At 34.7% G+C, this 14,817-nt stretch overlaps 1 protein-coding gene across 2 annotated transcripts; it reads right to left on the bottom strand.

Moving 5' to 3' along the window:
- Nucleotides 1–7,606: 7,606 nt before the first annotated feature.
- LOC114407084 (ethylene-insensitive protein 2-like) lies at nt 7,607–14,554 on the bottom strand. Of its 2 annotated transcripts, none has more exons than XM_028370048.1 (8): nt 14,332–14,554; nt 13,258–13,979; nt 12,769–12,855; nt 12,519–12,629; nt 12,234–12,446; nt 11,377–11,562; nt 8,637–11,267; nt 7,607–8,203 (listed from the first exon to the last, which is right to left on the bottom strand). In XM_028370048.1, exons 2-8 carry the CDS (start codon nt 13,522–13,524, stop codon nt 7,835–7,837), a joined length of 3,864 nt encoding a protein of 1,287 aa, XP_028225849.1. In that variant the 5' UTR covers nt 13,525–13,979; nt 14,332–14,554; the 3' UTR covers nt 7,607–7,834. The 2 variants fall into 2 exon arrangements, with proteins under 2 accessions (XP_028225849.1, XP_028225850.1); XM_028370049.1 differs by lacking the exon at nt 14,332–14,554 and adding an exon at nt 14,201–14,325.
- Nucleotides 14,555–14,817: the final 263 nt, after the last annotated feature.

The raw sequence follows: 14,817 nt of genomic DNA, 5'->3' as shown, positions 1-14,817 counted from the left end.
TGTGCGCTAAGCCTACAAATGCACGCTAAACATGCAAAATCCAGTTGATATAAATGACCGTGCACTAAGCCGCCAAATGCGTGCTAAGTCTAGCTTCCAAGTTGACTCCTTATCCTGATCGTGCTGTTCCAAATTTTCCAATCCTCTCCTAAGCCTCCTGTTGTGTAATTCTACAAAAAAACACAACCAAAAACACAATAAATTAATTAACTTTAGTAGCTATTGGATAAAAATTAAATTCAGAAGAAGTTAAATTTCTAATGTTTTAACACAAAAGAAGCAATAAAATAAAAGAAAATTAGATAATTTCTTTGTGATATAAATATTCAAATTAGATATGTATAACAATTATCAATTTATCCTTTTAATTTTTTATTAGTGGCTGTCTTCACAATCTTTTTTTAATAGGAAGTTCATGCATGTAAACACTAGAAGATTAGAGATGACGGGTAAGTAATTAGTTTTCTCTAAAATAGCGACATTAAGATTCAAATTTTTATTAGAGAAATTATAATTATACAACAAAATATATAACTAACAGAAAGAGGAAAAAAAGGATAAATTTAAATTTAAAATATAACAAATGATAATATAAAATAAAGATAAACATAAAATATAATATTATATAAATTGTTATAACTATATCACTTTTTTTTATATAACACATTTCATTGGAGTTTAAATTAAGGGATTGAAATTCTTCAATTATCATATTTCACATTATAGCCCAAATGAAATTGAACCATCCATCTATTATCTATACATTTTGAGTCTCTGGATTAAAATAATAATAATGATCACATGCATTTTTTGTATCGTTTTTTTTTTTTCCTTTTCCTCAGTCTTTTACATAACCGCCATTTTCTGATGTGGCGTCAAACAAAGAGACTTCAAAATAAGTATTATCATGCCTTGGACTAAAAAAAAGCCACCCCGTTTGAACGCTGACCACTAATCCAATGAGAAAAAGTCCAAATTTATATTAGGTGAGGAAAGAAACAGGTGCAATAACTTGGTAGTGGTAGGGTTCAATGTTCTCTCATGTTCTGTACTTAGCTTGCAACACAGATACACAAGGTAGTTTCCACCTACCCCTTGCATGTTCTCCTACTCCTACAGCCGTATATAATTTATAATCTTCACTCAATGCATGTTGTGAAATATCCACGTACGTAAAAGGTTACGACATAAAATATTTAACAATATCATGATATTTTGTAGTATTTAATTTTAATTAGAGTACGTTAAATAAATAAAAAAAATCATCTAAAAATATATTGCTTAAATATCAGCCTATCCCAAAGCTACGATATTTGGATAGTTTGTATGAAATTCTATGTTTAAATCACGTTGTACTATCGTACAAAAAAAAAATACTATTATGAATGCATTCACAAAAAAAATTATTTGTTAATTGTTTAAATATATTATCCTTAATTAAAGTACTCTTATTTAAAGAATAAATGTGCTTAGTTATTCTTTTTAAATAATTATTTTTATCAATTTTCTTGGGAGATATTTTAAAGAATAAGTGATTAATTTATTCCTGCATTGGTCAAACATGTTTTTAACACAATTTTTTAATTGTTTTTAATTAATTGCATATATTTTTTTAACTATAGCTTTAATTTTTTATATTTTCATTTATTTTTTAAAGTATATTTTGATTAGTTATGCATTTTGATAATTCTCATTTTTTCTTAGATATTTTTAATTTACTTTTTACTCAAATTTGAAAATAATCCAGTATTCTATGGATTTTTAGATGCTTTTTATAGTATGTGTTTGGTTCCACTTCCATGGTCCATGTTCATCTATCTATATCTTTACGGCAAAATTTTCAATTTAACGCAAAAGTATGTATTTTAAGCTTTAGAGTTCATACACATTGCACGTGTCTCACGCTCAACCAAACACAGAAAAAGTCTTTCTTAATTTAGTCTTGTTCTCCCATCCATTAGCCATTATTGTCCGTCTACAGCTTTCCATAAAGCTTAGCTTTTTTATTTCTTCATCACAAGTTCTTAACTAATTTCCACAAAGACTTAAGTCACCAAATGAAGAAAGAAATATCAAGTATTATAATTGTCCCTTTTAATATAATATTGTTCTAATAAAATTTAAAATATTAGACGGAAGAATTTCCCATTAACAATTATGTTCTGTTTAAATTAATCAGAAACATTTATAACATGGTGTGATTAGTTCTATTAATATATTTTTTTTCTTCATACAAAGTTGAAATTCAAAATCTTCCCTCAAAGAAATCAAATATTATACCACTTGAAAGCACAAAGTTGGATGTTATCTATATTTGTATGTTTGCAATGTTTTGAGAAATTAGAGAAACCCGCTGAAGAACTGAGCTTTATTGACCCAAAAGCATGAACCAAGGTCATTACTTATTATTAAAGGCAGAAACAATTTTGGAGACATATATGTTCCCGCCCTAAAAAAATAAATAGAATTCTAAGTGTTCGAATATTTTCAATGAGAAAAACAAAACATATAATTAGCAGCTCTTGTGAGTAATATCGTCGAAGGAAGAAACCGTCTACTGAAGGATATTTCCATTCATTTCCCCCTGCCCTTCAGTCCTAAAAGGGCAAGAGTTAATGCATGAAAAACTCAAATAATACTTCTTTCAGGATGGAAAATTGACAATATATATTAAAAATTAAGGGGAGTAACTCTTAGTAATTAATAAAAAAATAAAAATAAAAATACATATTTATTATTTTGAAGTGTAAAGATACTAATATTCTTTCATTTAATGATTAAGATGATATTGCAGAAAGATTTTGACTTAGAGCCTGTTTGGGTGTAAACTTTTCTAGAAGCACTTCTAGAAGAAGAAAATAAGAAGAAAAAAATGAAATAAGATTCTTCATTAGTTAAAATGAATTTTCCATTAGTTAATTTGTAGATTTCATCTCATCTTTTAGAGAAGTTATATTGGTGAGCTTCTAAAAATTAATTCATGAAGAGCTTATTTTTGCTTATAGAAAAGCTCATCTCATCTTTTTTCTTCTTATTTTCTTCTTTTAGAAGTGTTTCTAAAGAAGTTTACCTAAACAGACCCTTATTCAATTTAAATTTGTCATACTAACTATCACTTTATAAGGATTAAGCAAATAATTTTATAAGAATTACAGTAGAAGTATATTAATAATATTATATTTTTAAATTTTCTTTTCAATTTTTCACTATCCTTAAGGTATCTGCAATCAAAACCCTTTTATTACGATAGTGTTAACATTTTATACACTTCCTTTAAAAAAAATGCTATATACACTTAAAACTTAACATTTAGACATAATTTATTAAGTATATCATTAATAAGGTACCAGAGATACCATATAGGTACAAAAGGATAGTTTCTAAGGTTATGAAGTATTTATAACAGCAAAAATAAATACTAAATAACCAAATCTAACCCGACATCCCCACACAAGAGCATAGCACTGCATATCCCCCAATATTGTAGTTTAAACTATATAGCAATATTACTATTCTATACCAGCTTATATCACCAAAAATACCAGGCTTTAATTCCTCCCAATAACTACAATAGATCATTGATAAGGCAGTTCTGCACAAGTTTGACCAGCAACGCAAAACCAAGCTATATATTAAAGAGCAGTAGAGCACTAACCACCAGATGCACCATATTAAATGATCAGAACATGGCTAGTTTTCCTTGCATGCCGACAAGTGCAAAACCCATCGAACACCTCAGACCACAATTCCCTGCAAAATACAAAAATCATCCCTTTACCGCTTCTAACATGCAGACAGTACGTTGTGTTTACTTGCCACTGAGCAAAACCAGGAACATCATAAGGTTCCAAATTTTTGAGTCAGAAACGCGACAAGTTCCACCCAATTGCTCCCCAAAGCACCAATCTAATCTCACAAGCATGCTTCCCTGAACATACACCCACCTGTTGCAACCAAATAGAGTATGCTATAGGGCAGTGCAACAAAATATGTTCAGTTGATTCCTGTTGGAGCTCACACAGTGGAAAAAGGTGCAATTGTAAAGTAATGCCACGAGCAACAAGATTTGCCCGAGAAGGAATGCAGTCAAGGAGCACTCTCCACATACAGAGCTTCACTTTGGGGTAACAGATATTTCCCATATCTTGGAAAGAACTGGACATAACTGGGACCTTTCACCTCCATTCTCCTAGTAACGCCTCATTGAAATATGACAAGTCCCTTACCCCCACCCAATCCACCATGATTCTTTTGCCAACAAATCTTTTTCCACTTTACCCTACAAATTTTCCTCCCTTGATCATCCCACCCCAAAAGAAAATTCTTTTGCAATCTATGTTAGCCATGACTCCTCTTGGCATTTTGAAAATAGACATATAAAAAGAGCTAGTGAGAAAATTACTGAATTTATTAAGCATACCCTCCTCGCAAGTGACAAAGTTTTGTGCCAAGAACTCAATCTTCTCCATAATAGCTTTTCAAGTCTCTTCCTTCTTAGGATTAGCACCAATAGGTATCCCAATATAAATAAATGGCAAAGTCATTAGTCTAAAATTCATGATTTGAGCATATCCTTCTAACACTCTTCCCTCAACACCTAATGCTCTAAAGAAACTTTTGTAACAGTTTACTTTGAGCTCCGAAGCAAGTTCAAAACATCTCAACATACTTTTAAGGGTGGTCTTTCCAAAAAACAATGTGTAATCCGCATATTAAAGCAAGTTTACCTCAATTTTTAACTTTCCCGCCAAATAAGATGCATATAATTTTTTCTCTATGACTTGCTTCATCATGCCACATAGTCCCTCAGCTTCAATATTAAAGAAGAAATGAACAAATTTACCCCCTTGCCTTAACCCTCTTTGAACTTTAAATTCCCCAATAGGACTCTCATTCACCAAAACCAAAATAGAACTTGACTCCAAGCAACACCTTATCCACCCCACCCATTCCTCACAAAATCCCATCCTCCGAAGCATATAAATCAAGATATCCCAATTAATGGAATCATAAGTCTTTTCATAATTCACTTTAAAAAATGGACATTTTTTCTTTTCTCTTTTTGCTTCATCAATAACCTCTTTGACAACCAACACACTATGAGTGAGATACCAATTTTTTAGGGAAGCACTTTGACTTTGATCAGTAATCTCGTTCATCACTCTCTTAAGTCTATTGGCAAGTAGTTTTGCCAATACATGCACCCAACAAGTGATATAGGATGGAATTCTCCCAATGATTGAGAGACTTCCACTTTAGGTACTAAAGCAATAAATGATACATTACACCCTCTTAGCAAGATACCATTAGAGGAAAATTTGGATACCATTAGAATTGCTACTTATCTTAAAGTTAATAAATATCTTTGCGTGTGTAAAATTTAGTTTTTTTGTTTTAAAATCACGAGACAATTTATCAGTTCACTACCTTTCTCATGGAAACTTATCCATATACAAAACTTAAATTCCATATCATCTTAAAGAAATCAAGCATGTATTACTTGAATTGATCACTCATTAATTATTCCATATCATACATTTTCCTCTCTTCTATCTCTTGCTCTCTTGGAGTGTCAGCAGCATGGAGTATCCATGAAACTTTTTTCATTTTATTTTGCTTCTATTATTTGGCTACTGTTTATTTTGCTGTTTAGTTGCTGGCTGGTTATTTTAGTATGGTTAAACCAGTGTTCTGATATAGTTAAACCAGATTTCAAATATGCTTAAACTAGTGTTTTGGCTGGTTGTGTGTAATAGCATTGTTAATTGGTTATTATTGTTCTAATATTAATAATATTCTTAATTGGTTACTACTGTTCTAATATTAATAACCCAGTTTTGATATGATCACTACTGCCAGTGCCTCGCATCTTTGGATATGTGAAAAAATCATATTCGTTATGGGTGGAAAAAAATTAAGTGAAAATAGCTATAATCTAATCATGAAAATAGACTATTTAAGATAAGAAATGATGTGTGTGCAGATCACTACTACGAAGAAAGAACATAGAAATCAGAAGTAGTAAGCACCAACCATTGATACAACTTTTTCTAAAGTCAATTTTTGTTGTTGAACCTCAAGGCATAAATTGAACCACCTAACATACCCACTGATGGGGAAACAAATTTCAATGCTCTAACATTTTATTCAAAATTAAGTCATGAATAGTAAGATTCTATTGCCCTAGTTTTTCATCAACTATGTAGATTGTCATTTTAGCCAAAAAAAAAAAAAACTATGTTTATATAATTATAATTACCCAACAGTTTTCAAACTCCAATCCAAAGTGGGTGCACAGTTGAGGGTTGATGATGAACAAACACAAACCCCAGAGTAACTAACAGTAATGAGCAATGGCTATCTGGGTTGGGCCTGTGGTGGAGGAGCGGGTGGCCCATGTTGTTGTGGCTGTTGTCGTCGACCCTTGGCCCGGCCCAACAGGTAACATGCCAAAGCCAATATCAAGATGAACAATATTAAGGGCAACGATATAACCACCACGAATCCCATTTCTCAACTTTACGCACGTTTTCTTGTCTTTTTATTTGTACCTACGACATGCCATCTTCATTCCTCAGAACATACAGTCACAACAACCAAACACATGGCTACATATTTATAACCATCTAATATTCGTGTGATCCCAATTTAATTTTCCAAACTAGAGAAATAGAAAAAACTGCACTTAACTGAAACACGATTGACCCATAGATTAATTTTATTCCAAAAATAAAAATTACTGACCACAAATAATTAACATATTATAAATATGATTATAGTTTATTGGAATTTCCCACATGTTGTTTGAGTATATAAATTGCAGGGGATATCTTAAGAGGGGGGGAAATTACAAATTGAAAAGGTGATGAATCGGAAGAAAGAAATTGTTAATTGCATACCTGTTACTGGTGATGTTAGTGAAGGAAGCACCGTCTGCAACACTGAATCTGAAGAGGGATTTGATTGGGTGTTGACACTTAATAATTAGGAAATAGCATTTAATTTTGGAAGAGAGATTGAAGGGGGAGAATAGGTGCGATCTGATTATGTGAATGATACTGGCGGAACAGCCATAAGAGAGAAACTAGTAACAAGTGACACGCTTTGGTTGTGAAACGTATGTCACGTGTCACAACATGGTCGGACTTTAGAAACGTATAAATTCAATCTTTCTCACGGTTTTAATGCACATCTTGTCCGAAATAATAATGCATCCTTGATCGTTGATACAGTGAACATGGTTTCGTTTTGGAATTTGAATGACCATTGATTAAGATTTAAGACAGCTCAACTCTTATTTTCATCATTCATAATTTCATGCAACGTGAGGCATAGAAGATTGAGTAAATCACACGAACTAGCTTTCTATTCCGCGCTATACGCAGGTTGTTGAAATTAACTTTAAATTTAAATAGTAGAAATTAAAAAAAACGTATAATGAAATAGGTGGTCACAGGCTGAATTCTATTAATATTAACAATCTCGTAACCTCACTTGAAAAGACTTCTCTCTTGATGTTAATAATTATTTCAAAACATTACTACTTCGGTTTCCTTGCCTTCTATGCTGAGGCTAGATTATTAACCAAAAACGAACAAAAAAGGTATGACTAATTTTCCATCTAACCATTTTTCATGTTGATTTTGCTGCACTTGAATATAGTACATTTTGCCCTACGTGTATGTAACATACGTGGATAAAATTTGCTACAATGTCAGCAGGGAATGGAATATGATACACGGAGAAGACAACATTCTTTGACAGCATGAGCTGCTAAAGAAAATAAATTACAAAACAGCCCAACTAACGCTGATTTTGTTAACGCAAAATGCTATTATTGGTTGTATGGTGCTAATGTGGGGATCTTGCGTGAACCTGTCCCTCCATTAGTGCCAACGGGCTTGTTAGATAACCTCCGCTTGTACCGTTTGAGAACAGACGCCAAATTTTCCTTCCCCATAGGGAAAGCCACATCGCCTGCGGCAGTTCCGGTACGTCCTTTCCTGCCAGAGATGGCAAGCTCCACTTCCTTGATAAGTTCAAGCAACGTTGATGCAGTTGTGCATTTGCCCTGGCCTGGTTTTGTAGTCGTTGGGGGTAGTATCCCATTTGAAAGATGGGGGCTTAACTTTTGCTGAACTTGAAGGCAGAAGCATGGAGCCAAGGGACTCCGAGGCTTAAGGAAAGCTGGATCAATGATGCCCTGCTCATAAAGAAAAATAAAATATATAAATGTCAAATGTACTGGAGAAAACTATAGGGGCAAGAGAAGACAAAAAATGAAGCCAATGTAGTGGGCCAGTAGAAATGTAGAATTGTCAGAGGAGCATGCAACAAACACCCTTAGTATATCATATGCAAAGATTAGGCTACACACTGAAGAGGGATGAATGCATAACACATTGGAGCAATTTCTCCAAGTGATTTATCAACAACAGATGAATATCACTATTTTGGGGCAGTGAAAAATTGTATAATACCACTTGAAAATAAAAGTGTATAAACTAAATGCTTCCCTTTCTGGATACAAGAAAGGGCCAGCACTTAAATGACTATCATCCACTTTTAATTGTAAATGAAGAAAGCAGCTGAATATAAATGTTCTGATAAGATAGCAAACATTTTAGATAATTTACCTGGAGGCGATTGAGAACATAGGTGTATTTCCCCCAAAGCTCCGGCCGGCTTTCTACAATTGAGAGGTTAAGAATACTGTGGATACACCATACTCCAAAGCTTATTATTAAATCTGTTTTCCATATACATCCCTGCCCGCAATTTGGAACCGAAGACACCGAAAAACCTGAAGAATATGCCCCATTACTCTTCATTGAAGAACCAAATTTCCTATCAGAAGGAAAATAATGAGCTTCATCCATATGAATGACCTGATTCATCTCCCTGGTTTCAATTTCATAAAACAACTTCTCCCTTGCAGCAACAGAATCTATCAGATCCTCATCGGCTCCACCATTCTGTCTAAACAACCAATCAGACCCATCCAGTTTCAAGAGCTTCACAATGCAAAGTCTAATAGACTGAAGAAGTTTCCCCTCTATATCCACAAATGAAGTAGTTTCTTGAGCAATTGCATTAGGCCTATTTCCAACAGCTTCCATTGCAACATTAGGAATTTTCTCAGCTACCCCAAACTGCTCATAAGGCAATCTAGACCGGAGGGATCCAGTATCAAAACCAGAACTCAACTGTGAAGAGAGTGCCTTGTTGTAAACTTCAGACAAAGGAAGTTCATTGAAGGCCAAATGACCTCCTGTTCTTGATCCAGAATTTAAATATAATGATTGGTCATAGCACGTCCTACTAGCAAAAGATCCATATCCAACAGAACCATCCCTTGGAGCATTTTTATCAGACACATAACCAGCCCTGTGGGGGATGGAGTATCCTGAAATGTCTGGCAAACTGTGGTACTTTTTAGTATTAACTGAATTGACTGTATTATCTGCAGATCCAGAAGAGCATAAGTCATAATAAAACCTCTCAGATTGTAATTGGGAATCTCTAGAGACAGCTACATTTGGGAACCCTGGGGGTTGGCCCACACCTGAGCCACTTTGCAACCTTTTCCCCAAAGCAAATGCAAGTGAATCCCTGTACTTTGTATTAACTATGGAAGGGGATTTCAGTGATGACAAGTCCACCTGACAATTTAAGTTAGCAGAATTTCTGTCTTTACCAAGCCGGCTAAGATAGGATGCAGTCTGATAACCATGTATGGTAGCTGGTTGATAATCCCAAGCTTCTGATGAATGTAGATTACGCACACTTGAATAGCGCCTCTCACCAGAATTGAGGAGATTGTGGCTAGAGTTCTGTACATATGCATCCAATAATTGGATGGGATTTGCCCACATTGAGGAAGAACTCCTTTGAAGGCCATAAGACTCTGAATTACTTTGCATCATAGGCTGCTTGGAAGAATCATATGAAGCAGAGTTCATTAATGCGTCAGAAGCTCTACCTCTGACAGATACTAAGTATTCAGAATAATCCTTTCCACATGCATCCACTTTTTGCAAGGAACTGGTGGGCCTTGAATCTACACCCACTCCCAGCAAAAGGTCAATTTTCCCAGCCTTTGCCTCCTGGGTTACTTGTCCATGCAAATCATATAGTTGTCCCCAGAATTCATTAAGAACAGTAGCTAGCTGACGCCTTGCTGCACGCCCTAAGCCTTCTATTCTTGAAAGACTTCCACAGCTATTCCCTCCTTCATCACTTTTGCCATTAAGACTCCTGAATGATGCAGGGCCATCTGATGTTGAAGATGGAACACTGGCTGATACCACTCCAGAAGGTTCTTCAGTTTCCCATGAATCATCGTCATCCCTTTCAGCGTTTGTTTCCATTGTTATGGTTTTGGTGTCTTCCAAACAAGAATCAGAAGTCTCATTAACTACAGCATATACTGCCTCTAACTCTGATGTGGAAGTCGATATAAGAGAATAATTATCCCTTACAGCATTCACATGGGGTTCAGGTTCCATTAAAGATTCAGGTAGATCAGGATGAAAACTTGGAAGTGATACATCTGAGTAGTCCAAGCTTTTTGCTACAGCTGGTGTGTGTTCCTCCACATGCTTAGATACATCTTCATGACACTTTTTTTCAGTTAAATACAATTCCTCCCCAACAACTGGAGGAGTTGGCAGAGTCTCTGGCATATCCCAGTTCCATGTCTGAGCATCTAATTGGACACTGGCAGATCTTAAAGGTGTGGCGGCTAACCAAAGCATCAAACATAACGATGTAATAGCAGCGGTAAGAAGAACTAAATATGAGACAGACACACCACTCCCAACATTCCATCTCAAATCACTTGCCCAGTCACTATTGCCGAATATCATTTCTACCACGAAGACAATATTCAAGCCAAGCATACCAATGAATATGATCGATGCCAAAAGTTCCAGAAACTGGGATATCTTGTGTACACCCATTATTGATCTAGATGTGGCAACTCGAAAAAGAGGGATCACAAAAGATGGAAGTTGCAGAGCTACCAAAACTTGTGTGGATAATAGTAGCTGATACATCCCCTCAGCTCCTGAACTCCAGACACAATAAAGGGCAGGCAAAACAGCAATCACTCTAATTGTAGCATAATGAAGCCAACCTGGAATATCCAATTTTAAGAAATTACGCACTACTACTTCTCCGCCTAAACTCCAAGTTAATGCTGTGGTTTGATTTGCAAGAAACAAAATGAGCAAAAACCCAAGCAGAGCTATTGGGCTACGTAAGACCTGCATAAGATTCCTAGGATTATTATATATTTTCAGACTTCGGATCATGAATGACAAATAGGATGTTGTAAGTATTCTGATGTAAATCAATTATAAAGGAAAAGGAGACCTGTTCCATGGGTGACAATGCATCCTGAAAAGTAAGCAGAACAGGATCTGTACTGTAGAACTCATTTGCTGAGGCGGTCATCAGCATATTATTTACCAAATAAAGACCACTGGAAACACATAATATGGCCAAAAAGTGGTTATGACACAAAGCATTCTTAGAAATGCTTGTCAATCCCTGATGCCACTGGAAAAAAAAAAAAGGAAAAAGAAATTTCAAATTGGCATAAAGTCAAAGCTGCACCCAATTTGACATAGAACATGATGTACAATCTTTTTCACCTAGGTGCACAAATGATGAAAGGTTTGTATGGGGAAGTGATGATTGGTCAGAGACAAACCTAAAATCATAAATACAACATTAAGAAAGCACTACTTTTATCAGGAGGCAATTGTATAGCTTAAACTTATAAGAAAACAACTGAGGAACTACACGTAAATTTTGTATACATGAATTAACAATATCAGTAAAAGAATATCACTTTGAGAATTTGTAATATACGTTTTTTTTTCCATTTAAAGTGTGCCATTACAATGTAATAGGTTCATTACAATGCAAGAATATAACTACCGATGAACATCCTTATACTAAGACAATTGATAAGCATGGATCAAAGTGTTTCATAGAAATATTTATAGAAAACACACAGAAATATACAGGCTCTCATTCAAGTTACATAGATTGGATGAAGCAATTGCCCCCAACAACCATATTAACAAAGAGAAACTATCAGTTACCAAAACTTCTGTTAGAATTGGGCTTGGCCTACCTATCTAGAAATAGGTAACACTAACAGGTACTACTCCAAATCCATTGTATATGCATAGAGGAAAATTAAAAACAAGAGGAAATAATACCTGTACAATAGAGGAATGAAGGTAAAAGTTGTGAGGTACAAGATTTGCTCCTAGAAGACTCATTAGCACAAATGCACTCTCCCCACTCAACCTTGTTGGTATTCCATTCATGGAAAATGGAATTTCCGGTTGATTGATAAGCAGTCCAAGTATAAAAGCAAGCAATACAAAACCAGCAACAAACGGTCCTAGGATTTTTGCCTTCTCAATGTCCTAGACAAAACAATTTGATAAGTAAAGTGTTGTTCAACAGAGATTTATGAATAAGCAAATGATGATACTTACAAGGAGAACTGAGAGAAGTATATGAAAAACAGCACCAGTAGCAGTTAAAAAGACACAAGCGAACAAGTCCCACCCAAAAATAAGATTTAATCCTTGTGCCATGCCCAAGATCTTGCAAAACAGATAAAATCATAGCATCAAGTCAAAACAAGTTTGATAATGAATGTAATAAATCATAAATGAACATGTGAAAATCAAATTCATTGCTGAAGAGTCAGCCAAATCTTTGAAGGTTAATCAAGAGTACTACCATGTTAAGGTCTAGCATTATCACTGAAAGTTCTGTTTGAACTCCAAGGAGCATGCATGTCCATGTATCATACTCATCACTGCAAATCTTTGGAAAAAGAAAGTAATGTTAGTCTATAAAAAAAAAACATGCAAATTATGATATTTCTTATTTTGAGTGAATTTTGATTTTTTGGTGGATGAATTTTTAGCAAAAGAAGGCAAAAGATTGTTTAATAATTTTCTTCTTGGTTTATTTCCTCTTGATAAGTGACTTCTTCTCAATAGTCTTCCTAATATGCAACAAGTTATTTAATAGGGAGTGAATGGCAGGGTGCTACATTAAAAAGACAACAAAACTGGTAAATTTTTTGAAACTCAAATTGAACAGTTTTTTTTTTCCTGAGGGGGGATAAAAAGCAGCCCAGAGTGCAGAAGCTTTTCAAATATTGCAATCTTACAAACTCAACAACAGTATAATTTATAAATCCCTGAGGTGCAAGAAAAATACCTGAGCTAGACTTTTTCCAGTAATCGCACCAATCCTTGCAGATATGTACTGACAGAAGATAGCAGCAAAATTGAAAATAAGCATGACAGCCATCAGATCAAACCCAAACCGTGCACCACCTTCAACAGTGGCTACCCACTTTCCAGGGTCAACATATCCTGTTGAAATCAGAAGCATAGGTGCAACAGCAGGAAGTGACTGACGAAGAAAGCAAGGAGGGTGGTTAGGACTCAATGTCCCTGCTTCCATTTTACTCTTCGATACCATACTAGCAACAATAAGGCTACTGGAAAAATATGATACTCAGGACAGGACAACCACTTTGAAGTAGCTAAAACCTAATGACTCATAGACAATTCCATAACTGCAACTTAACTATATTTCTATCAAAAGATTGTATTTATTTATTTATTACAATCATAGATATGTTAGCAGCTTCAAATATAAACTAAGCTGCTAAAATCACTTGCAACTTGCAAAAAGTTGAACATATAGCACATCCGATACTAACAAGACCGAGGTTTTCGATCAAGTCAAGGTATACGATCACAAAATCTTTTCACAACACACCACTATTAAAAATTCCATTCATCTCCTCAACATGACTGAAAATCAATCCAATTTGAGGCCAAACTTCATAAACAGCTCTGGCGATTCTCAATTTCAAAAAGGGTTCCCAAACACATCCATCATCATCACTTCCCACTCGAACTTCTCAAATCCTGCATCATCAAATTGACCAATGTAACAACATTAGCACCAAAGTAAAAACAGAACACTTTATATTCACACTTTCTTCGTTACAATTAATTAATTAAAAGTAGAAAGCGGTAACAAATAGCACGCAAGCAACCAAAAACCATAAGACAAGTAGCGAAACAGAACTCAGCTCCGGAATCCCAAGGAGAATAAGAAAGAGAGGTAAAAAAGCCTGAACCCTCACTGAATGGAAAAGTTCAAGAAGTAATGAAAACGTTGGCGTGGATCTGATGAAGCCTTAGGAAGGAACATTTAGCACGAAATTCAAGGACGATGATGATGACCGTACAGTTAGGGTTCTGAAGAAATGTTTACCTTCACTGCTTCTTCTCTCTTCTTCATCTGCCACTACCACTACTAAGTAGATCTCACACACTCAGATTAAGATTAACCACCATTCATACATTCAGATAAATAACAGTATATATATTTTTAAATTTTTATATTCATATTAAGAGAGAGGAGGTTCTGGGAAAGTAAACCGGGTATTATTATGTAAGGTATGGGTGAACACGAGGAGAGAGAAAGGATGAGAATCTTCAAAAGGAGGCTAGTAACTGTAACTCCTAAAAACGACACTTACTGTTTCATTTATTTATAGCTGCCTCTATCTCATTCGCACTTCTCTTCCAAAAGGGGGGGAAAATGTTTAAAATATATTCTTCTTCGCCATTTTCCAAAAATATTCATTATTCTCTCTAAAGTTTAGAGATAAGGGGAAATGGATAAATACAAGGATTACAATTTAACTGTCTCAGCCGAATTTATGAAATGTCCATTGAGTATTAAATGACATCTTAT

The sequence above is a fragment of the Glycine soja genome, chromosome 3 (genome assembly GCF_004193775.1).
Source record: "Glycine soja cultivar W05 chromosome 3, ASM419377v2, whole genome shotgun sequence".
NCBI classification, from domain to species: domain Eukaryota; kingdom Viridiplantae; phylum Streptophyta; class Magnoliopsida; order Fabales; family Fabaceae; genus Glycine; species Glycine soja.
Note: the sequence above shows the minus strand (reverse complement) of the source record. Positions and strands in the feature narration are given on the sequence as shown.